This window comes from Belonocnema kinseyi, chromosome 8, assembly GCF_010883055.1.
Source record: "Belonocnema kinseyi isolate 2016_QV_RU_SX_M_011 chromosome 8, B_treatae_v1, whole genome shotgun sequence".
In the NCBI taxonomy this organism is placed as follows: Eukaryota; Metazoa; Arthropoda; class Insecta; order Hymenoptera; family Cynipidae; genus Belonocnema; species Belonocnema kinseyi.
The window spans coordinates 27,532,239-27,559,051 of NC_046664.1; the positions used below are offsets into that span (position 1 = coordinate 27,532,239).

The 26,813-nt window shown below is 33.2% G+C and overlaps 1 protein-coding gene across 1 annotated transcript in view; it reads right to left on the reverse strand.

The window, feature by feature from the left end:
* Positions 1-12,029, reverse strand: part of LOC117178419 — an 873,788-nt gene extending 861,759 nt beyond the window's left edge. The window contains exon 1 of the mRNA XM_033369846.1: positions 11,352-12,029. Coding sequence (XP_033225737.1) covers positions 11,352-12,029 — 678 coding nt within the window. The remainder of the gene's footprint in view (positions 1-11,351) is intronic.
* Positions 12,030-26,813: the final 14,784 nt, after the last annotated feature.

Sequence of the window (26,813 nt, forward strand, 5' to 3'; positions counted from 1 at the left end):
CATATATATGATCACATTATTTAACATAGTCGCACAAGAAGGATTTCAAGTACTGAATCCTTTTTTAGAAATACACGCATTATTTTTCTAGGTGTTACAAGGCAAAATTTTCAAGAAATCTATATTATGTTATCTTTATTATGTAAATGTTTAACGTCTTTTTTAGACTAAATTGAGCTTTAAATTAATTTTTTGTTTAAATTAGTTTTTTCGGAAAAAAAGATCTTCGCTCCGCCGGGAATGGAACCACAGAACTTCCAATTGCTGGCAGGGTACTTTTTCGTTAAGCTACTAGACAGATCAATAAATTAATTTGATTATTTATTTATTTAATAAACTTTCCTTGGTGAATCTTAGATCGTAGATATATCCGACGGACTCCGTAAAAGAAATCACTCAACAGACCTATAATTCGGAAAGTGTTCCTCAATTCGAAGTAATCAGCTAACTATCAACCCTGCTGGAATAATTTTACCTGAACGTTTGGTACACCCAGTGTTTTCTATGAAGAAATCCTAATTTATATGACCTTACTCGGAAAATGTTCTCAGTGACATTTAATTTATTTGAATTGAAGATTATAAATTAAATGAGGTGTAAATCTCAAGAATTTCCTGACAGCGGGGAACTGGATTCACTCGAAAATAAAAATGATTACCCTAACAAATCGTTTCACATTCCAAAACAGTAGTAAGAGTCATTGATCGCCTCGCGATACAGCATCTTGATCTGCAATCTAAATCGCGTTGACCGAAGCAGGTAACTTTTGCAGGTGCACGGCGATCCTAGCGTTTGATTTTGCACGGGAAATCCATCTTGCAGCCTTAATGATTCGCACCTTGGGGACTCTGAATTTCTCTCGGTCTGCTCTCTGAGATTCTCTACAAATCGGGAACGCTGATTTCTGGCGAAAAGGTGGAAGAAATGAAAGGGACCTGAAATCGGCGTCTATTTCATGCCCTTATTTGTCCTAGGCATACGTTACACTACTGCCACTGTAATCGCGATACTGCGTAGTCTGACTTTGGAAAATAAACGGTCTCTTGCAGAAGAAGAAGGATTTGTTGCTTGCTCCCTAATTTAAGAAGAATCTCTGGAAAAAAGTTGTCCATGTAGAGATAACCAAGAACAAAACTTTAGAGAAGGGCAGCAGAATTTATGAGCTTATGTTTCTGTTTATTAAATTTCGAAAAAAATCTCTAAAATTAAAGACAAATAGGTCAATTTGTGTAACTATACTGCACACAAAAAGTTCAAATTAGAGAAGTATGTTTTAAAAAAACGGTTAAAAGAAAGAGAAAACCGAACCAATTGAGGAAGGCACTTCAAACTGAGGTAAACTTCTCGCGTTAAATCACAGATAACTCCGGTGGACACCGCTATAGGCAGCACGTTACAGGCTGGTAACCACGTAGAGTTAACCTCCCCGTGCAGAAATTGTCCAACTTATTCCCGAGTTCCGATCTGGGCCCGATCGGATTTTCCACATGTGGTCCCAAGGGGGCAGATCATGGGGCTCGCGTCAGAACCACGTCGGGACGGGTTAGGCTAAACAAGATTATGTCAAGTTTTCTGTTATCGTCGTGATATTGTTTTTCTTTCATAGAACTAAAAATGCCAAAAGCAAACAGTAGATTGCGGGTTCGGAATCACAGAATTGTTGGTGAGATTTCTTATATTTATAGTGACGGCAAAGGTAAGCCTTAATTCGCTAGAATCAACATCACAATTCATTTTTAGTTTCGGAAGATTTCCAGCAATGTATTCGAGAAAGCGTCGTCATTTTAAGGGCATTTACTATTTATGCGAATAAAAAAAATGTTTTCCAGCTTTTTAGAATTTTATATTTTGTTGCTGATATTCTGAAAATAGAGATTACTCTATACCAAACGTATGAACTTCCGGATTAGTAACATTATAAATTAAATGCTTTTTATATTTTCTCGAACATAACCTTGCTATTTAAATCTTACTCCACGAGCCCCATATGCAGTAGTCAAACAAAAATCACTCCAAAGAATATTCAGAAGATTAAAAAATATTTATAATTAAAATTCATTGGTGTGTGTGTGTGTGTGTGTGTAATAGCTCTAAATTTGAACATTGTCAAAGCATAATAGTTTTCTTCAAAATGCAAACTCTTATCGATAATTTCAAGCAATACAAATAAATTATGTAATGTAGTATATTGAAATTGAGATATAATCTATAATGATATATAATCTAGAATATCGAAAAATTGAAGTTTTGTAAATTGCAAAGTTGAACAAATATTAATATAAAAACTTTTGAAATTTTACTAATTATAGAAATAAAAAACTAAAGGGGCCATATCTGGGCCAGATCGGGCCCACATTTTGGATGCCCAGATCTGGGCTCGGTCGGGTAGGGCGTTTAATTTACGGTCTGGCGCTAGACAGATTACCCTATCGGGCCTTCATTTTTCTCGATTGGGGCCCGTCCAGCGCCACATCAAAATTTCTGCACGGGTCAGTTTGGTGTAATCAGCTGACTTAACTTGAAGTATTATCAGAAAATTTTAATAGAAAACAACTAGCAAATATTTTTATCAGGATAACAGGGATTAAGGTCTCTTTTTTTATTCTCCTGTGTTTCTTATTTTTCTTGAATTTCCCTCCCCCTCTATTTTTGAAAAATTTCCACTTTTCTCTCTGAAGGTAAGATATTAAAAATAAGCTGACATTGTTCTATTTAAAACTAGAATATGATACCGCGGGTGGTAAACGTTTAATATTTTTTAACATACAGAATCATTTATTACATTTAAAATAACCTTTTCAAATTAAAATAAATAAGATTATTAATTAATTTTTATTAATTTTCTTTTATCAGAGCTGAAATATAGCTTAAATAATCAAATGCATTTTTATATTATTAAAGCACTTGAATAAATCATTTATGAATAAATTACAAATAAAAGCAATGTATCTTAACAAAAATCTATCAATATTAATTCAATGTATAAATTATAGAAAGAATTATATAAGATTTCTCATAAAAAGATTGTTTTTCTTTTGTGCAAACAAAAATAAATGTATAATTTTTCAACTATTTTCCGCGTTTTTTGTGAAAAAATTACCATATTTCCTCAAAATTTATCGGTTTCGGTTAAAAATTTCATTATTTGGTTAAAAATTCGATTATTTGGTTGAAAGTCGAAATACTTTTGACGAATTAATTTTTTTAATTGAAGATTTATTTACCCTAGATAACAAATTTAACTATTTTATTAAAAATTAACTTTTATGATAAAAGTTAAATTGTTTCTTAGAAAATGTTTCTTTTTGGTAAAAATTCCAGAATTCAATTGAAATTTCTTGTCTATATTGATAAAAATATCTTTCTTGGTTACAATTTTGTATTTTTACATTTTCATTATTTATGATTGAGAAAGTATTAGAATTGTCTGAAATTCGACACCACAGTTTTTTAACGGATCTCCACGTTTTGAGACCCCCTGGCTCCGAATATTAAGTTTTTACGATGGCGTCTATCTGTATGTCCGTCCATCCGGCAGTCCGTCCGTAAACACGATAACTCTAAAAAAAATCAACAGATCAAATTCATCTTTGGCACACCTTTTTTAGGTCCTAAAAGAAAGGGCAAGTTCGTTAACCAGCCATTTTTGATAAAAATTCAAAAAGTGAGCGCATTTTGAAAATTTTTGAGACCACTTTTTTTCTGAATTTGAAAATTCTGGGCATGGATTTTTAAAGTTTTTAAATGGACAAACAATTTATCCTGCTGACTTTTTTTTATCAAAAGAAAATACTCAGAGTTATAGCACTTTCAAAATGTTTAAAATGAATCGAAATTCAAAATTTTAAGCCAAGCGACGCACGATATGAAAAACAGTAAGAGAAGAAAAACATTGCTTTTTGAAAGCCTTACAAGACTAAAATCTCAAAAAATATCTACAATTTCGTTAAGAATAACTTCGTGATAGGACGCGGACTTTTTTTTTATCTGTGAAAAATAAAATTGAAAATAAAAAAATAAAAAACAGAAAATTTGTCGAAAAATCATGAAAGATACGAAGAAAAAAGATTTTAAAAAAACCTGCTTATAAATGTCTGTAAAAATCTAGCGCGCAAAAGCGAGTAGATTTTTGGTTTAAAATTCATTACTTGTGGATAAAAATGCAAATTTAAGTTAAAGATTATCTGCTTTGGTTAAGGATTAAACTATTTTGTTGAAAATAGGTCTTGATTGTTTAAGAATTTCTTCTTTTGGTTCAAGATTTATTTCTTTGATTGAAAATTTGTTACTTCTTTCTTTTGGGTTAAAAATTAATTTTTAGTACAGAAAATTGAACTATTCCATTTTTTGTTAAAAATGGAACTTTATCAATTGAAAATCTCTTTCATTATAGATTTATATATCTTGTTAAAAAATTGCATTTTTGACAGAAAATTAATCTTCTTCGTTTAAAATTAATATTTTTGAGCAGATAATTCATCTATTTAGTTGAAAATTTATATTTTTGTGGGATTTAAGTTTTAAATATTTTGTAGGACATTTATTTTCTTGGGTTGAAAAGTAACTCTTATGTTGAAAATTCAACTGTTTCATAGAAAAATCGTCTTTATGGCTTAAAATTTCACAATTGGTTTTTTTTCTTTTTTCCTCTTTTTTATGTTCTTATAAAACTGTCTCCAATGAACCGATTCAAATTGTTTTTATGCTTTTCCTGTTTTATACCTACTCTTCTCATTTGGAGTCTTTTTGTACAATTCGTTTACAAAAATTGATTTTTTGCGTTTATCTTTTTTTGTAAACTAATTTATAGTTGTTTAGGCAAATATTTTGAAACATACGAAGAATAATAATTTCAACAGTAGTTTTTTTAAATGAATTTTTTTTGCTGTCGCTTTTAACCAATTTCAAAAAACAATCATTCATTCAAAATTCAAATATTGTTTTTTTTTATTAATTTGGTAACAAGCGATAGTAAGAAAAAATACAAGTGAAAAACATGGTTGAAATAAATGTTTTTTTTTTGTCAATTTTCTCATTGAAAACAATGAATTTCTGATCTCTGAAAATCTTCGGGAATCAACTGATTTCAATGAACCTTTTTTAGATTTTTAATTTTTTTATCCACCCGGAAGGCTTTTGAATTCACCTTAATTTTGATGGATTTTCATCAGATTCTTATTCACTAATTCTTTTCACTTCCATTTATCTGAATTGACTGGATTTTAAAAATGTTATTCTGCTCATTTGATTTATTTTTAATTTATGTTCATTTCTCATGACTTTTATCTAATTAGCTTAAATTCTTTTATTTTCGCCCCAACTGTACTGAAATCAACGGAATATTTATGATTTTTTGAACTTTTTTCAAATTATTTGAAATAATTTGGAATTCATTCTAAATTCTTAATTTATTCTGAATTATTCCAAATTGTGTTGCATTCTGTTTAACTTCTTCAATTTACACTACATTACTCTTAATTTACTTAAATTCTTCTCAATTCACTTAATTTTACTCAATGTATTGAATCACTTGAATTTTTCTCAGTTGATTTTAAATTCAATGAACTCCATGCATTTTTTGAACAGTTTTTCATTGTTCTTATTGTTCTATTCGCTTTAAATTGTATTGATTTGATCGAATTCTTCTCATTTTCCTCCAATTCCTATCAATTCAGTCCTATTTTACTAAATTCAATGGAAATCTTCCAACTTATAAAATTTTATTTAATTATATTCTCTGAAATTCATTTGATTTTCATCAAATTCTCTTCGAATACACTTACATTTTTCTAAATACACTACAATAATACTGAAATCAGCGGAACCTTTTGGATTTTTTAAAATTGATTTATATTAATTTGAAATTTAATCTTAATTTTTAATAATTTATCCTGAATTCTTTTAAATTGACTTAAATTTTTTCTAATTCATATAGTTCTTCTCACAACTAAATGGAATATTTCTATAGTTTTTTTCACCCTCAAGTTTTTTAAACTCGCCTTTGATTCTTAGGCAGTTCACCAAATTATTTTGATTTCTCTTTGAATTCTTCTAAATATATTCTAATTTCACTGATATCTGTAGAAAAAATCTAGATTTGATCAATTTTTGAAAAATATATCTAGACTTTTTTTAAATTGCATTTAGTTCTTCTTATTGTCCTTAAATTCCTCTTAATTGCCATAAATTTTATTTCATTTATGGGTTTCGTTTTTTAATTTAATGTGAATGTACAGAAATTTTATCACGATTAGTTAAAGAAACTGACATAGGATGTCTTTCCATGTAGGAAGATCTGAAAAAGAAATAAAGAAGATGGTTCGGACCGAAAGAGGGTCCTCAAGTATATAGGCAAAATCGAGTTTTTAGAGACTATTGAGAAGATGAGGAGGATCTCTTCTTTTACCTGAATTCGGGTTCAAAGGAACGTGAAAAAGCGCGCAATGAAAGCGATATTTTGAAATGTAAAGAAAAATTGTAGCAGATGGATTGGAGTTACGTAAACATCTGGCATTCAATATGTTTCAATAGTTTTTTTTAGAAATATTAAAACTTGTATCTTTATATGTATAAAATTTTAAGATAGCATCTATAAAACAATTTGAAAATTTGTTTAATTGTTTGATTTCTTGTACAAGAAATTGGAAGTTTTCAAATACTGTGGAAACTGTTTTGTGGAACCCACAATTTTAAAAATAAGTAACGTTCTTGAATTAAGTTGAAATCTTCTACGATTATTTATAATTATGTTGCATTCCCAATTGGAAATTCGTCTTCGAATTTTCGAATTCCAGTTTTGTGTATATTGTGCCATTGGAGTTATCATCAAGTATATTTGCCACTTTAAATTTGATTTATTTAGCGAATTTTAGCCTACGTCCTAGTGGCTAAAATATTTCATGAAATGTGCAATGTGATATTTTCAATTAAAAAATGTGTCTGTATTGAAAGCTGAACGTATGAGTTTTTTCGTTTCTCAACACTTCTAACTTATCATTGGTTGGTTCTCGGAATTTCAATTTAAAGTTCTTCAAATGTTTACGTTTTTTAATTGGATTGTATTTTGCAAAAAAATAATGTTCAATTCCTCAAATTAAAAATTGATTTTCTAGCGAAAAAAGGAAGACTACTTTGATTAGTGTATAAGGTACCTGATAGAGCATGAAATTTTTTAATATTTAATTTTGGAAATTGAAAATTCGACTTAAAATATGTCCACTTTAGACGTCTTCATTTGGTCTAAAGTTTGATTTAAAATTGTTTTAGCTTTATAGTTTTCATATATCATATGTCAATATTTAACAGAATAATTTGTAATTTACAGATTTGTTTAATCCTTTGGTATTATTCCCTGAGATTTGTTTTACCACCCATGATTATACGAGGAAAAATAAAAATTAATCCATGTGGGAACAAAAGAAATTTTTTCCAAATCCAGCTTTAATTCGACTTGTTGATGTAAGTATCATCACATACACTTTTAAGCAAATTTTTAAATATTTCAGTCATAAAAAAATAAAACCTGAAATGAATATGTCATGTATTAAAAAAAGTCGTCAAATATATTTCCGCTCATAATTTTCAGATATTTTTGAACTTTAAGCAAATTATTATTCTGGTTTTTTATTAGTTATTATCTATTTTGCAATTTTGTAACTTATTTTGCTTTCAATTGACAAAAATAAAATCTTATTCAAAATTATGATTTTTTAAATATTGTGAGACCGTAATATATTCTTTAGGGATAATGGCACTGCACGAATCTGAGCTATTTAGTAAAATTTGTTTGAAAAAGTTATTAATATTTGATTCTGATAAAGCAGATGACGCAGACCATCAAAATGGAAAGGCGATCATTAAAGTGTTATATTATTTAAACCAATACAGGAATTTATTTTTTAATTTTACACCTGATAAATTTTTAGTTTTTATTTTAAATCCGGCAAAAAAATCTATAAAAAAACTAAAAAACTAACAAGATGTTGGTCATTTTTCTAAAAATTTTGAAAGGCAATTTATTCAGAATATCTATCAGACTTCTATTCTCAATTTGTACTTTAGGGTTTTAAAATAAGTTTTTTGACACTTCTTTCTCGTGCTTTATGTTTCAAATTTTTACTTAATTATGAACCAAACAGGTTAAAATATCATTTTTCCAAAATGATAATTGTCATGCTGTCGTTTAAATAACTTTTAATTATTCTTAATTTTCCTTAATTATTTTTTTTCATTATTCGTTCATGTAAGTGTCTTGTCAATTATATAGCATGATATCACAAAATCATTTTATTTTGAAAAAATACAGTATTAAAATTGAAGACATTTAAATGAGATTAAAATCAGATTTTTTAGAGATAAAAGAAAAAAACTGTTTTTCAGATTTCAATGGGAAATTTTATGCTGATTTTCCAAATTTGAGAACACAATTGTTTAAATAAGCAAGTGAGAGAAAAGCGTCAAATTTTTTCAATTCTTTTTAATAGAAATGACTTTCCTATTTTGATTATTGTCGTATTTTATATCGTTTTCATAAAAAAGATTTTTTTCTTTTCAAGAAAAAGGGATTACTGAAAAAAAACAAATTAGAAAAAGGAATAAAAATTGAAATATCAGCATTAGTTTAAAAATTAATACATTTTAAATACTTTTTTCGAAAACTTTTTTCATATTAATCTACTTCATTATCTTAGATTTACTTTTAAATCCTCACTACTTTGTCAGAACGCAACTTCCGTCGGATTTATACAGATAACTAAGAGTTATAATTTTTCATTATTACAAACGAATCCGTGCCGTTTTATTTCTTTTTCTTAGAAATTATTCAGTGGAAAATGTTTGTGTTTGATAATCATAGTGTGAAATGCTCAAAAAATAAAAATATGTTAATCGGCATTGATGAACATGTTAATTTAACTTTTAAAACGTTTTTGTCACCTATACCTTTTGCATAAGAGCATTTTAAAACCCTGCATATATAATTTTCAGTCCTACTATATGAAATTTTAGCAAAAGAAAAAACTTTTATGATATCAGCAAGACACCTGTAGTACACTCAAGAGAACGATTAGGTTGAATGAAAAAATTCTTGTTGGTTCAACCATGCACTACAAAATGATTGGTTGATCCAACTCAGATTTTAATTGCTTCAGCCAAATATTTTCGTAGATGAAGTATTTTGTTGATTTACACAAAAGTTTTGTTAGATTAATCAAATATTTAGTTGAATCCACCAAAAGTTGTTTCATTCAACCAAATTCTTATGTTATACATCAAGGAAAACAATTCTTCAGATTGAAGAACATTTATTTTCTGATTGTATAGAAGAGGGTCGCTGTAGAAGTGAATAGAAGTACGCGTACATCTTTACGCTTCAGAAATGATAATCGTTGAGCAAACCGTGCGCCATTTCCATTTCTCTCGTGTTATGAGGCCTTGGGCGGGTTTCAACTAAAGCCTATATTGCAAGACTTTAAAGTCGAGGTGCCAGGAGTTCCCTGGAGTAGAAGAGAAGAAATAATGGGGGGAAAGGGCAGTAATCACTGTAATTTTATCTCCAAAGTATAGCATAATTTTTGACCATCGATTTATGCGACACGTCCTCGCCTATACGCTTTATTCCTCATTTTTGATACACCACTAAAAAGTATTATCTTCGGGTACAAACAAGACAAAAATATCCTATATTAAACTACAAACAATTTTATGAGACATAAATAATAAAAACAATAAGTGCATTAATAAGTTCCACATTTGAAATTATAATATATTATTATTCAGATTGACAAGTACTCAATCAATATCTGAACAATAAAATATCAAAGCTCGAAGTTGTCTAAGAAGGTAATAAATTATTGCAGCCTATCATATTTCACGCGAGTGATTGAATATATTTTACATTTTCACCATTATTTCAAGGAATATTTTATTCTATTATGGCAAATTACGTTCTTCAGAATGGTATATATCGTAAGTTTAAACGTCAAAGTTTTCGATGACAGCATGCCTCAGCTTTAGGACTTTGCTATTTCTAAATGGTAGTATTCAATACTTCATTCATAGTGTAATAAGCTGCCTTAAGTTACACCGATCGAGAGATTATCTATCCAACGCAGATAAAAAAGCTTTATCGCGATTAGCTGTCAGTCTGACAACCAAAGTCTACTAGCTGTGATAATGACGTCGTCGAATTATGCATAATAAAGACTAGTCGAACACTATTTAGTCAATTTGAACAATAATTAGCCAAATAAAGACATAAACATTGGCATTGAGTTTATTCACAGTTAATAACGATGCTTATTTATCAAAATACTTTAATTACAACAAGTTTATCACAAGAATAACTTAATTACAAGAGAATATTCTGCGGAATAGTATTCAGTAAAATTAAATCAAGTTGTTTTTCGTTAATTCGTTTTTGTCATCTCATTTCTTAACCAGTTTAAGTTAATTCGCAAATTATGTTATTAAACTAGTTGTAAGGGGTTTCTAGAGCTGCAATTTCGTAAATAAAAATGCCATTAAATTCAAAACGTATTGGGTAAACTTTAACGTCGAAGGCTAATTTAAAGTGGTGGATATTAAGAAAATGACACGCAATATAGTGACATTTCCGAGAATAAGGAACGCGTTTCACGATCATTCGAACGTTCGTATAACGACATAACGGGGAGCCTCAAGCAGTTTCACGGTAACTGGAGCCGAATCGCCTTGGCTCACGAGAACTTCACGTTACGGATTACGAGGTATGGATGAAAACCTTAGAGTTGTTTTGGGGGATTTGAGCACTCCGACCAATCTTTTGAGGACGTTACTTAAACCTTTATTCCCCTCTTTACACACTTCTTCGTCTCTAATAAAACCCAGTTTGAGGGGTCTTTTAATACATTTTTTCCAAACTTACAATCTTAATCTTGTGTCAGAATTCTTTAATAGTTTTCAAAAGTAACTGTCCCCCGAAATAAGGATTCGAGAGACAAACTACACCTGTTTAGAAATTTCTCGACTAAAGAGGATATACCAGTTTTGCTACTTTTGTAATTAAATGTTCTCTCTATTATTCTATTATTACAGGAAGTTCCTTTATGCTGATGACCTTGAAACGTTTTCTTCCATTTTTTGTTGTCGTAAAACGATGCAAGGGAATTGGTGGGCGTTGCTTTTAATATTTACTATCGGAATATCTTTGACAGTTTCATCACCGACTGCAATATTTTCTCGTTTATGACCATTCATAAGTGGACACAATATCCGGGTTGACGTTCTAGCATTTTTATAATAGACAAATAGTTCTCCTAAACTAGCTAATAAAAACGGAATTACTAATCAAATGATTAAATAAAAAAACTCACCGGTGTCGGTGGTTGTAAGGCCCTAAGAGCAGAATTACTCCATTTTCGTTGTCTACTGGAATACTGATTTCTACTGCAGAGGATATTGTTTCTCTGTTCAAAATAAGACCTTTGTGATACCGGGGGTCTGTATCCAGAAAAAGGGATACCTGAATAAGTGTTCACTTTTCCTTGATGAAAGCCTGTATCAAATCTGGGATCATGAAAGAAATTATTATTTATTGCTCCTGATCCAAATTTTCTATCGTCCCGATATATAGCACCGCTATTCGCCCTTATGGGCGAACATTCATTCGCAAAGGTCGTGGAGTGACCGTAAAACTGAGAAAACCCGAATCCAGCTGGGAAACCGGTTCCGACGGGCCGATATCCTGGATTCAGTTGCTGGCAGAATGCGGGGAATTTCGAATAATCGGCAATTCCACTTGTTGGTACCGAAGTCTGTTTAACCTCACTGTACTCGTCCCGGCTCCGATAATCTTCTTGAACCTCGGTCTTCGGTTCGAGGACGTCCTCCTCGACGACCTCCAGCTTTACCTTGACTTTTGCCTTGCGGTCCTCTTCGCCAGAATCACCCTCGATCTCGTTCTTCACTGTCACGAAATTCTTTGAAATTTGCAAATTCAAATTTATATCCCGTGGGTTTGTTGTAGAATCACCCAAACTTGTTTGCTGCATCTTTGTCAATTCTCAAAAATCGTCAGATAGGCTCTCTGTCCGCCGGGATGAACTCATCGCTTGAAGTAGACGAAATTACCCAAAGCTTGTACTATTCGTGAAAAAGAGGTTACTAAGCTGCAATGCCGATCCTGATTTCGTTCGTTTATGCGAATAAAATTGTAAAACGTGAGTGCATTTCGCAGAATAAACACTTGTCACGAAACGCGGAAAATTGAAGGTTGCGATCCAGGCGATGTTTTTCCCGTTGGCAGAGTCGAAAATTGATGGAAATAAAAATCTATGTAAATCACAAATATAAACAAAGATCCACCAGTCGCAGAGCGACGGGATCCGAGGAGCTGCTTCGTACACGATCGGCTTGTTTTCGGTCGACGGTGGGGATAGGAGGGGAGTGAAGGGCGGCGTGACAGTTTCCGTGTCACGTGTCTCCGACCTTAGGCCCCGCCTACGAATCCGATTTTCCCTCCGGAGGATCGTTACCTGGCTCGCCACGATCCCTCCAGAACGTCATTCGTCGGAGTCGCGTAGAACCGAGAGGACGAATGATATTCGCTCCTTTTCACACACTCCCGATACGTTCAATTCTTCGTAACTCACTGAAACGGACTATATGAGTAATCTATACACAAGGGGCATTTCAAGTCGATATATCGAAGCACTCAAACGACCTCTCGAAGAATTCGGGGATTTAACGTACACAAAACCGTTTTTTGCCTCTGAAACATTAGGGTTTAATGCCTGACTGGCATTTTCACTAGGGGTCGGGTTGAATTCTTCCGGTGGGTTGGAGACTCCGGGTTGAGACTTTTGCAGATCGATCAGGGAGAAAACATCGACTGTCAATCGGCAAAAGGGAGATTAATTGAACACGAAATACTCATACGTGAAGAAGCTGCCGGCCCCGGTTGAGCTGATCGCGTACGAGTTTCGTACCACGCAGCGTGAAACTCTCGGTCGGAGGTGCACAGCCAGCGCCGAATACCGGAAAGGCACGAGTCGATCCGAATGCAACCGACAGCGTTACCTCTGAGCGTGTATCGTGCTACGCCGCCACCGTCGACCTTCCTTCCCGCCTTCCGCGCATGCCGCCGGCGCCGTTACAAACGCCGGAGAATTATTTTTCCCTATTGTCAATCTGAGCTTGGATTATTAGATTTTAGAAATTATTCATAAATAAATATTTATAATTGTTGATTCTGGATGATGGGAAATGAATTACGAAAGCATTCTACATTTTTATCTTTTAAAAAAAATCATATTCCTCTTTGAGCTAAGAAAAATGTTGATCATAACGTAGTATGATATCACTAATCAGTATCATCGTTTCTTCTCAAAAGTGTCACAATACTTCACACTTTAAATGACGAAACGGAATCGAAACCTTTCTTTTCGAAACCTGGGCACGAATTCCAAGGTTATTGCTAAGGACGACGGCTGCGGAAAGGAAGAGGACTTTTAAGGGCGCTCTCCTTTTCTCGTTAGGCGCAGTTATATTTACGGGATGATATATGGGTAGGTATATATATGCTTCTATGGGTGTATTGTACTATATAGTATATAGGTACGGTACCCTCGTTGCGTCCGCTGTCGAGACAAAAGCAACTACAGACGAGACAGAATAGGGCTCCATCGCGCGTCCTTCTTTTCTTCCTTCTTATTCTTTTTCGCTCTTCTCTCCTCGTGCAGCAACGTCGATATCCTCGTACACCGCGGAGGAGAGAATTGGCGTGATGCGTAGGTATATAGGTGCCTTACGTATGTACTTTCGCAGCGGGATGACTGGTGAGAGAATTCAATTTCCTTCGTCGTTATCCGTGCCTCCATCATCGGCTTGGACGAAGATCACCCGTCGTTTCTCGTTTCCTCTCTCACGCACCCCCCTCTAACACTCGTCAGAAAAAATAGAAGAGGATTAGAGGAACTATTATTCTTCATTCCGGGTACGACTCGGAAGATGCGTTTTTATCAAGAGATACTGAAGAAAGTAGAGATTCAATGGAAATGCCAATTTTCCATCGATGAAGTCGTCAAGGTCCGAAAAGAGGACATTAAATGTCTTTAAGCGATGATTTCGTATAATTTCTAGTTTTATGCAGAGTTAATGAGTTTGCTGAATTTCAGGTTACCGAAGTTTCTCATCTCATATGCAACGTTTCGAAAGTATGTTGAAAAGTCCAAGCAATCAGATGTACAGTTAGCTCAATAACGTGAAAGAAGGTACAAGGGAATAAATAGAGTTTATGGTCACCTCAATTTTGACCATTTAAGAAAAACTCTATGACAAGAAGAAATAAGTGAAACTTATGTAAATAATAAAAAGATTGTATCAACATGTAGAAAATATAAAAGATCGGCCTCTGACTATATAATGCAGATTTTAGGTCATTCAAGATAGTCGAGACTCTCGATAAGGGGACGACCCTCGACCGGTCGAAATTCGTTTTTACTTTACGCTTCGGCGAATTTAAGCTTCATTACATAATCGAGTTGCACGCTGCCCAGCTGTCTGCCGAACGACCTGGCAAAAAGGGCAATCAACAGGAAGTTTGAAGATCAGGCAATATTTAACGAAATAATTTAAGTCCTCTGGGAAGTTGATCTAATATCAAATTTGATTTAAATTTATGGTAATGATCTAAAAAGCAATTAAAGTTTATTATTATCGACCCAGCAATTCAAATAGTTACATTATCAGTGAAAATGGGCATCAATAGATGGCTAATATCATCTCCGCCCCAATGTCGTGGGAACACCAGCAAGGGAAGCGGTTTCCGAATAAGAGAATCGCGACAAATTGACGAAGGACGATGGGCGTGTGTCACTGAGGCTTGGGGACAGATAGAGCCAATGAGAGTTGAGAAGGCGTGGATTGCAGTACGGGGACACTCCGACGTCTGTCCTTTCGCCGTCTCAGTCGTGGTCGAGACCTCTCTGTCACGGATCCAGGCGACGGAGGGGAAAACTGGTAGGGAGCGAGCGTAGGGGTTTAAGGGGAAGTGTCACGAAGTGGGGAAGTGGTTACGCCCACTAGACGTGTGGGGACAGCAGTGGGGAGGTCCGGCGCTCGCAGCGCGCCGTGGCATCTGGTACAGATACGACATCCTGCAAATGAGATAGTGTGTACTTCGAATTGGTGTGTAGATGTGTCTCTCCACTGTGTGCGGGTGGACGGCCACTCGAGTTCACTTGGGCGCACTAGTATGCTTCGCTCTATCTTCAAGAAACTTGTGTTGGTTCGTTTCGCTACTCGACGACTCTACATAAATTTTCTTTCAGGACCTCATTGTCACGGAGTGTGAATCTGATGTTGGATGAGAATATAATATGAACATTTTCAAAAGAACATGTTATATTGAAGATTCGAGAGGTAGAAATTGATCTACCTTTGGACGGCTCGTTTCACGATCTCATTGAGATTGGTGAACCTAATCATTTAGGAAGGGCGCCCAGTTTTTATCTATGTTCAGGGAAATGTCTCACTTCCATGTCCTGGTTATGATGGATTGTAAACCTCATTTTGGAGGCGGAGCAGAATAAAAGAATGGAAAGTACATGTGATTCGGTCGAATGTCATTGCAGTAAATGACCAATTTTATAGTCGAGAGCACGTCACACAAGGACTGGTCGGTGAAAGACAAAGGGAGGTTCCATGTGCCAGATGACGGAGCGTAGGTTTTCGAGAAATTCATATGCGTGCAGGACACGCGTGTAATTAAGTCTACTTGGCGATGATGGAGGTGCTCATGGAACAGGAACTCGTAGATCAGACTAAATAGGATCGTTGCATGATTTTAGGAAACATTAGGTTACAAAGACTATGTTATTATCCATCTGGGTTAGGGAGTCACTTGTCTTGTCTACTTTTTATGGTGGCTAAAATTAGGGCACTGAGTTCTAGGGAAACTTTTATGCGCGCTTAAGATTCTTTTTGTTTTAGGTCTGATGGTTATGTGATTTCGGCTGTACCCAAAAGCAGATGGCTACTGAAAAATATCGATAGAAGTCGATAAGATTCGGAAGAGACTAACGCATTGAAAGGGTGATTTCTGAATCCTTGTCTATCGCTCAAGACGAGAGGAACGATTACGTTGGCATTAGTCGATTGACGTCTCTTAATTGTGGGTTTTTCTCTTATCTACTGTCACCTTCTCCTCCAGTCTTGTACAAGTCGAAGAACTTGGATTAGTCTCTCTATCACTGCCGACCCACGTCGAACGCTTAATCTTTCCCTCGATAGTTTACTTCCCATCCTGTACTAGTCACCCCATTTGAGGGTGACGCGATCCCTTCGGTTTTTCGAACATAACGTCGAATGCGACACTGTATGGTTGTTTCGAACATTTATTTCCTCGATTGTAATTACTGAAAGGCCACATTCGGTCTGAGTGTAAATTTATATTATTGCATGATCTCTTTTGGGAGATTTGAAACGCATATAAGGTTTCATACCCAAATGTATAATGGTCTGTACTTAAATTACGTAATAGCTGGAGGGGGGGGGGGGCGGTGTCGAGGAATTTTTTTACGATATGTAAATCGATACGATATGCAAATCCTTTTTGTTTGCAAATTCAACTTTTGTTAAAAATTCGTTTTTTCGGGTTAAAAATTTAATTCTTTTCGTAGAACCTTAAACTTTTGTTTAAAATTCATATTTCCTTGCTAATAAGTCAACTGAATTCTTTGTGGGATAAAAACTGATTTTTCTGAAAATTTGCTTCTTTCATGTAAAAGTTTATCTTTTTTAGTAGAAATGCTGCATTTTTTTGGATAAAAATGAAACTATTTTATATAAAATTTACTTTTTGTTACAAATTCGTATTTTTGTGTTGGAAAGCCAATTGACATCTTTTTGCAAGAAAATTCAACTCTTCTTTTTAAATTTGCCTTTTATGTTGAACCATTTTTTGAAATTTTGTCTTTTTGATTTTAAAATTTACCTGCTTTACCCGAAATTATATCTTTCTTGGTAAAGATGCAACTTTTTTGTTTAAAATCCAACAATTTTGTTAAAAAGTCATACATTTCAAATGAAAATTCTGCTGTTTTGTCGAAAATTCAACTAATTCTTTAAAATTTACATTTTGTTTCAATTTAATGTTTTTGTGTTGAAAAGAAAACTGAAATCTTCGCTGGATAAAAATTCTGACGTTCGACTATTTACTTACAAATTTGTCTTTAATTAAAAAATCTATCTATTCTTGTAGAAATTGAATTTTTCGTGTACAATAATGCAACTATTTGGTTGAAAATGCAACAATTCTGTGAAAAAATCATCCTTTTTCCTGGGCAATTTAACTGCTTTGTTGAGAATTTACTTTTTTTTAAAAAGACAAATATTTGTTTTGATTCATCTTTTTGATTTCGAAATTTTATTTGCTTTAGCAAAGATGTTTTATTTAAGAAAATGCATTTTTTTGGTTAAGAATTATTCTTCTTTGCTTGAGTATTCAACTACTTTGCTTGAAAAATTTCGTTTAATCATATTGTTACAAATTTTTTTCATTGATTTATATTTTTAGTTGAAAATTCATTTTTTGGGTTGATAGTTAACCTATTTTGTTGAAAATTATTCTTCTTAAATTAATAAATCTACTGATTTGCTAGAAGCTAAATGACATTATTAAAAATTTATTTTTAGATTGAAGACTTATTTCTTTGGTTGAAAATTTAACTGTTTAGAGGAAATCCTTTTTCTTTTTGTTTAAAATTACTTTTTTAACTGAACATGTAACTTTTTTAAGATTGATCTTTTTAGTTAAAAATTTTTCTTATTAGTAAAATAATAATAATTTTTTTACTTTGAGATTTCATTTTTGTTGGGTGAAAATGTATGAGTTTCGTGAAAATTTTATTTTCAGCTGAAAAGTCATATTTTTTGTTTTAAAACTCAATTTTTGTAGAGAAAATTCGTCTTTTGGTTTCAAGATTCGACATTTTAAATAAGATTTTTTCTCTTTCTCAGTGAGAAATCGTTATTTGTTAAACATTCGATTACTGTCTTAAAAAGCGCTCATCGGGGAAAATGGAGAGGTCCTGACTAGTTCTGTAATGCTGCTTCAACCAGGTTCTAGCTAGAACTTCTGAGCAGGCCCTAACGAGAGTGTCCATTTAACGCCCGACGATTATTAGTGCGCCATCCATCCCCTTTCAATTACCTGATGAATATTTAATTGTTATGACAAAAAAGGTATTTAAAAAATAAATATTAATGGATTGCGAGTATTTGCAGGTTAAATATTAATGGGCCTATTTAGAGTGAATACATATATTACATTTTTAAACATTATATTACAAATAAAATTTCTAACGCTACGGAGTATCAAACACCTACATCGATACCTAATTCTATCGCCTAGCAGCCGGGAGTCGTTAAAACTTCCGAGTTGAGAGTCGATGGAAAAGCCATATTCAAAAATTACAGCTCGACAATTTTCAACCTACCTTTTTCTAATAAAATATTTATTATTATGCGGCATTATTGACATGTAAAATGTACGAACTGTTCACAGGAATGTCAATAAAATAATTTTTAAATAAATAATTTTAAAAGACTGAAATTTTTATTGCTGTAATATTGCGTTTTACCCGTTATGGACTGATTTGAAACGTTTTACAATGACAGGAAATGTAATTTTTTCTGAACATTTACAGTTTTACATAAGGATGAAATTTTTTCCTAAAAAAACAGGATACAGTAAGATTTGCCATACCTATACGAGGCTCGAAATTCTTCACCAAAACCTGATAGGGCATCCATAATTTTTTTCTAGGCTAGATATTCTGATAGGGCTCCCAACCAGTTTTTTCTAGACTATATATTCTGATAAGGGCCACAACCAGCTTTTTTCTGGACTAGATACTTTCATAGGGGCCCCAACAAATGGTTTCTAGACTAGATATTTTGATAGGGGCCCTAAAAAGTTTTTTCTAGACTAGATATTATGATAGGGACCCCATCGGAACCCAACTTCAAGTAGGGAAAGACAGAAGAATTTCTGCACGTGACAATGTGCAGAACATGTGACAATTGTTCAAATGACTTATTCCGTTTATAAAAGATTTGATGTTAAAAGTATCAGAAGATTAAAATGCTGGCATTAGAATATTATTGATAAATAAGGAAAATGACAAATTAGTCAAGGAAAAAGCAGGGAATTTTGAAAATGAAGTTCTCGCGTACACCCTTGCCTCATCCTACTGGAAATAACTAAGAAAAACTGGTTGGAAACTAAAAATTACCTATAGGAAGAGGAGAGGGCGGATATTTTGTTGAGGTTTTTTACCGGGTAAACGGTGGTCTCAGAGAGGGCCTATACTCCTTTACGTAATTTAAGTAGGGCCCCTAGTGTAATTTTATATGTTTGATATAAGGAAAAGTAGATTTTTTTAAACAAATAATTAACGTGGTATTGTTTAGGGATCAAAAGTTCTGGTAAGATGAATTAGAAAAAGTATGGTTGAATCTCTAAATTGGAAGGACTTCTCTCTTCCTATATAGAATAAAGATGATGGATGTCACGCGCATCAACAACTTGCACCCCAATCGGAAAATCAGGGAATGATCAAGAAACAGAAAATGATTTATATTCTGCCGGACCACATTCTTTTAGTAAATACGAAGGTCTGATGACTGATGCTTTTTTGATTGTTTATCTCTCATGTTGCTTATTGCTTACTGGATAATTTCTTTTCTCGATAGTATACGGAAGAAGCAGAATCAAATCAGAAATTGTCTTTTGAAAAACTAGCAAACAGGCGAAAGACTAATAAATTAATCACTGAACAAGATGTATTGCATCTGATGCCTTGAGACCATTAATGCGAGTGAAGGTCCACACGCAGGAGACACTCGAGCTCACAGGACTTGTATCGGTCCAGCGGTAAATTGAACTCGGTTTTTTGGTTTCTTTTGACACTTGACATTAAAAGTCACGGTTTTCGTGCAGCTACATCTCCGTCACGTCAGGTTGACGGATCGGTGTGCGCACTCAGGAAATTAGGCAATTTCCGGTCTGTGCCTGCTCGTGTCTGCATTTAATAGCACCTACAGTTACTTACAGTTTGGTAAGTGAAGCTAGGACGACTATCGTTAGGTACTCTGTGCAGACAGCCATTCTAAGGCGATCGATCGAGGTGAAACCTCCAGTCGTTCGTATCGCACAGACATCGAGACAGAACCGACCCAACCACTGGACTTACTTAGTTTCTAGGGTCTTCTGTCAAAAGAATTACTACCTTCGCCGCACCCACTTTACAGGCCTTGTTTTCAACCGAATATACGTACATGTTTTGCGAAATGAGTCCTCGCGTGTCAAGGAGCTAATTATTCCTCATACTTAGCTGCTCTGCAATTTCGAGACTTTCTGTATTATCTTCAAATGCGGCTCAAGGTAGCTTGAGAAAAAAATTAACAACCTGCACGCAAGGATCTTTTTGAGGATTTTGGCGCCACCTCGATTTTTTGTGGAAATGAAGCTTCCGGTTTTTTTTAACAGCCTACGTCAACTGTCGATCTGAAAATTGCATAGGGAATGACCGATGCTGGATCGGTAGATGTCTGGAGTATTTTTTGTGGTTGGTTTTTAGTTTCAAGTCTTTTTGTCCACCAAAGTGGCACAAAAGTCCGTTTTTGAACTTGATGGACTAAAAGAATGATTTTTTTGGCCCTCTTTTAGACCTCCAATGTCTTAACGGGAAAAAGTCGTACTGTGAAGTATACACCTGATTTGTCGTCCTTTCTTTAAATTACAAGGTTATATATAATAGTTAATAGGCGAGAAACGCATTCTTTATTGATTTAAAAGTTGACCTATTTTAGTAGAATTTTCATTTGTCTTGGGGAAAAATGCAACTATTTGTTTGTAAATTTAACAAAGTTCCCGTGTGGAAGTAATTCCTAGCAGACTTGAATTATTCTAGCAACACTACCGGATTATTCGTCGCTGTCTGTTCATGCCGAATTAGATTGGCGCTCTTTTGGCACTATCTATACCTACTAGATAGAAAAATCCATCACGCAGTTCTATGTAGACCCACTAATGTCGCTAGCCAGAATTTCACATCGCATTAAAATAAAAATTCCGTCTAAAATCTAGCTTGGCTCTAGAAAGCACTTCTATTTGGACTTTGAAAAAGAAGGCGTCATTTAAAAACTAATTAATAAAAGATAAATGACACTTATTGCAGTGCTCAAATCAAAGGAAATAGATGAAATAAAGTTGTCTGTGTTGTCAGTGCTGTCTCATACCGCAGATTTGTTAATTTAATTCATCACTGAATATCGATGGATCTGATGCACTATACATTGTTTATGGATAAACTATTGAATCAAAGACAAAGCTAATATAAAAAATCTGTCCGCTTCGGGTTGAGACGAGAACTGAAATCCTTTCAGGATATCAATTGCGTTTTTTCTTTTTAATTAAAAATTAATATACTGAAAGAAAAATTACATCTTTCATGGATAAAAATGCATCTATTTGATTTAAAAATCAACTTCCAAAAGAAAATTTGTTGTTTTTTCGTAGAAACTTCTCTGTTTTCGTACAAATTTCATCTTCTATGGTTAAAGATGTAACTATTTGGTAGAGCATTAAACCATTTCGTTAAAACTTCATCCTTTTGGGTTGAAAAATTTCGTCTTTTTGGATTAAAAAGTACTTTTTTTCTTAAAACTTTTTTTGTTTTTAAATAATTTATATTTTGAACTTGAAAAATCAAATGAAATCTTTTTTTCATAAAAATTCAACTATTCAAATAAAAAATTCCTGTTTTCAGAAAAATTGTATCTGTTCAAAAGTCATCATTTTTATTCAAAATTCGTCTTTTTGGATTAAAATTTTAATTTGTGAAGTAGAAACTTATTTCTGATTTCAAAATTCATATTTAGATAGCGGAAAGTCAATTGAAATCTTTTTAAACAGAAAACTCAACTGGTTTCTTCAAAATTGATATCTTTTATTCAAAAAATCATCTGTTTTAGTAGAAATGTCATTTTTTATGAAAATGCCACTTTTTGTTTGAAAATTAATGTTTTTTTTGAGTGTTCAACTATTTTGTTTGAAATACTTGTTTGAATCAGTTCAATAAGAAATAATTTTGTTATTGAAGACTCACACTACCGGTCAAAAGTTTGGGTTCACTTAGAAAAATCGTTTTTTTTTTTGTATTTATCGCTTTAATTATACCGGAGCTAAAAAAATGTCTGTTCAAAAGGTTGATTATTTTCAAAATTCTGTCTAAAATAAGTCCAGGATGAAGCCCTTTTTTCTAGTTTTTAAGTAAATATTGCAAAAATAGTGTAAATTTCAATGTTTTCTTGAATTTTCAATAATTTTCGAAATAGTCAACGTTTTTCAATGTTCTTGGCCTCATTTTGAAGATTTTTTTTCACCGTATCACAACAGCTTACGAGTATGAATCGTGAAAAACTTTTTTTCGAATTGCTAGAACTTGAAGTTGTAATAAAGAAGTTGGATAAATTTGAAAACATCTTATCTCTAGGCAAATCAGAATAAAAGTTAAATAAATATACATATTTTGAGGAAATTACATAGATAGTTGTGATTCGGTGAAAAAAAGCTTCAAAATGAGCCCAAGAACATTGAAAAACGTTGACTATTTCGGAAGTCATTGAAAATTTAAGAAAACATTGAAATTTACACTTTTTTTGCAATATCTACTTAAAAACTAGAATTTCTAAGTGAACCCAAACTTTTGACCGGTAGTGTATATTTTTAGTTGAAAATTCATAACTCTAATTGAAATTTTAACTGTTTCGTGGAAAAGCCCATTTTAAGATTAATCTTTTTTATTTTCAGATTGTCCTTTGTTAGAAAAGCTAATTTTCCGGGTGTGAAAATTCATTTTTGTTGTGTAAGAATGAATCAGTTTCGTGGAAATTCAATTTTTTGATAAAGTCATATTTTTTGTTTGAAAATTCAATTTTTGTAGTGGAAACTCGTCTTTTGCCTTGAAGGTTCAACAATCTTAATAAGATTTTCTTTCTTTCTTAATTGAAAAATCTCTGTTGGAAATTCGTGTTTTTGGTTTTTAAATTATTTTTCGCTTTAAATAAATTTCATTTTTTGATTGAAATATAAACTATGATAATTTCTGGTTGAGAATTTATCTTTTTAATTTGAAAATTAAATTATTTTTTAAAAAGTTATTTTTTATAACAGAAAACACTTTTTTTGGCTTAAAATAAGTTAATAAATTTTAACATTATTATATGAAATAACTGTTTTATTCCGTTTATAAAATATTCTGTGTTGAAAGTATTACAAGATTAAATGAACAGTATTTTAATGCTAATGATCCAGGAAAATGAAAAATTAGTCAAGGAAAAGTCCGGGAATTTTGAAAATGAAGTTATCAAACACTCTGTCTAATTCTACTAGCAATAAATAGCAAAGCATTTCTGTAAACTAAAAATTACTTACAGTAAAATGGGGAGAGGGGAATCAATATCTTTTACATTTTTATACAGAGGGGTGGCGAGTTTTTTGAGAGGTCTTATAGTCCGTTATGTTATTTAAGTGCGCCCCCTAAAGTAGGTTCTATTTGTAATTATACAGGGCTTAAATAGGGCTGAAATTTCGACTCGAGAAGGGAGTTCAAGAGTATGGAATTCCACGGCGTAGTTGACACCGCGAGCTAGCGATCAAGTCCCGGGTGTATTTTCTTGTATACGGTGGTTGGTGTTGATAGTCCGCATGTACGGTGAGAGCGAATCCCGGGGTCACCTGAGGGGTCACTAATGACACACGCAGACACACCGGCTGCCGCCACACTGCGCCAGACCAGGGATCGTGTCTGCATCCCATACGAAACGCAAACGTGAATTGGCCTCATCAAAGCGAGCAAACAATACTGGATGCCGCCGATGGCTCGACAACGTGTGGTTAGCCAAATCACCGCACTGCGCAATGCGCTGAATACTCTGGGCACCAAATACCGGACAATACTGAGTAGGCAGGTACACACGTACGTATTTCTACTTGCACGTCGACCCTATCTGCACTTGGGCTCCTCCGCGTGCCGCCTGCTCGCCGCGAATGGGCACTTATGTCTCTTTTCCACTATACAGGGTGTTGCATCTCTTAGAAATTTCGATATTCATCTTTTGATTTTTGTTGATAAAAATCCCTGATGCTCTGAACCGTTTTGCAAAATTAACCTCCGTTCATAGACTTCTTTTTCTCGCCTTCCGTTTCCCGTGGGGAAATTGCACAAATTGATCATGAATCCCGATGTGGCCCCGATCAGGTACACCCAATGTGGCCCTGACCATGGCTACTGTTCTGGTCCTGGTCAGGGCCACATCAGACTGCCCTCTGTAAATAAGAGTTCGAATTCGATCATAATTCCCAATGTAGCTCGATCGGGTTAGCTTTATCTGGCCCTTATCGTGGCTACTGCTGTGGTCCTGGTCTGAACCACGTCGGGATACGCTCCGTAAATCACGAGTTAGTTTTCAAATTAGAATTCTTCACATTTAAAATTACCTCCTGCCTTAGTTAGTGAATACTCAACTAATTTTTATTCGAGTGACTAGTCTGAAGTTAAATTAGTGCAATAAACTTGCAGATTATGTTTTTAAATTAAACATTGACATTATTTTTATTAACTCTTTGTCACCTCATAGAAGTGAAAACCAGCTTTCAGAAAGCGTAGGCTATAAAGGACTATAAAGGCCTGGTCAGGTCCAGATCGGGCCTTCGTTATAGATACCTCAGTTTGGACCTAATCGGATTAGTCGTTTCATTTCCAGTCTGGCCCTGACTAGGATGCCCGATTTGTCTCTGACCAGGGCCAAATACCTAAAGTATTTATTACTGCATGCTCTAATTGCTGTTAATATTAATGGTTTTAGATTCTACGACTTTTCTCAGAAGGCTTGTACCGTGTCAGGGCCATATCTGCCCTAGATCGGGCACCCTAGTCAGGACCAGACTTGAAATGAAATGCCTAATCCGATTAATGAAAGACTGGGGTATTCACAAGGTAGGCACGATTAACATCAATTGAGAATATTGAATTGTATAACCTAAATATTTCACAACAATTATCATTTTACAGAGAGTTTGATTTTTCATACGAAAAAGTTAAAGCAATAAGTCTATACGTACCTGTATAGTATGCTAAAAAGAAAACTGGAATCTTTTTTGACAATTGGTCCTAATTCTGGTTCCCAATTCTGACAATAATTAACACATTCTCGAAAAGACAAACATACAAAATCTTCACAGTGTCGGCGCTTTCTCAAAGTCAATTGTCACTGATACGAAGTTGTCTTCCTTCCGTCCGTCCGTTCCTTGCCAAACAATCGAACGAAAGACTAATATAATACATTCGAGATTAGAACAGCAAATTCGAATCTAAATAAGTATAAGCTCCCAATAGATTAAAAAAAGAACTACCATAATTCTACGTCGAGAATATGTCACCAAAGAATTTTAAAAAATAATGTCACAATGTAGTAAAAAAAAATTACCTGCCAGTTTAATTGACCTAATTGAACTTTAGATTAGTCACTCAAATAAATATCAGGTCAATATTCACTAATTAAAGCCGGGCGTAATTTTTAATTTAAAAAATTATAACTTTTAAACTAACTCTGATTTTCAGAGGGTAGCCCGATGTGGCCCCGACCAGGACCACGGCAGCAGCCACGATCAGGGCCAGATTGGGATAACCCGATCGGGACTACATCAGGAATTGGGATTAAATTGGGCAATTTCTCTACGGAATAATTAATAGTTAATTATCAATTATCAATCATAAATTAATTATAATTGATAATAATAATAATTTTTTATTATTTCATGATGAATCAATCAATAATCAACAATTGATAATTCTACAGTTTCTAAATAATTGATTATCAATAACCAATTATAAATTATTAATTATGAAACATTATTTTGATTATTTTCTGTGTGATATTAAATACAGTTAAAAAAATTAGAGAAAAAACTACTTGTTTGCGACTTTCTATAAATTAAAATTTAGTCACATCTAAATGAATGTTTAAGGAATTAACACAAAGATTTAAATTTTGATGATCAAATCTCCTTTTATTCTGCCCATAAAATGCTCTGAAAATGCCATAAAATTAAAAAATAGCAATTCTATTTAAATTTCATGGCCAGTACAAATGTTTAAAAAAATTTGTTTGGCATAAACGATTATCATTCGGAAATAAAGGTTTTTTTAAAGTATTTGAAAACTAATTGTGGAGAATGCAAACAATTAATAATTGTTTAAACATGCTTCTTTTTCCAGTGAATCGAGAAAACTATTTTTGCGGGTTGAATGCCTTATTTCATGAATATTATTAGTCATACTTTTTGTTTATCAAATTTTTATTTCTGTTCATTGTATGACTCTATGCCCTTAGTATTCATTATTTTCTAATTTCAGAACTTATAGACTAATTTTTTTTATCATAGGCTTTTTAGGAACATTTTTTTTAGTAAGCAATGTATAGTTACTTTTAACATTTATTAACTGTATAATTACTCTAGAAAATACTATCTGTACACGACTTTCAGGGGAAAGAATGTTAAAAAAATTTAAATTGTTTAATTAATTGGAAAATATCTTCAAAAAAAATGTCCCTCTCAATATTATTCAATTGTATCTCTACTTTAAGAAAATACTAACTTTTCATGATTTTTTGAAAAAATTATTGTGCAAATAGACATTATTTCAACAATTGAAAAAATATGTTAAGCGATGAATATAACTTTATTGTTCAAAACATTTATTTAT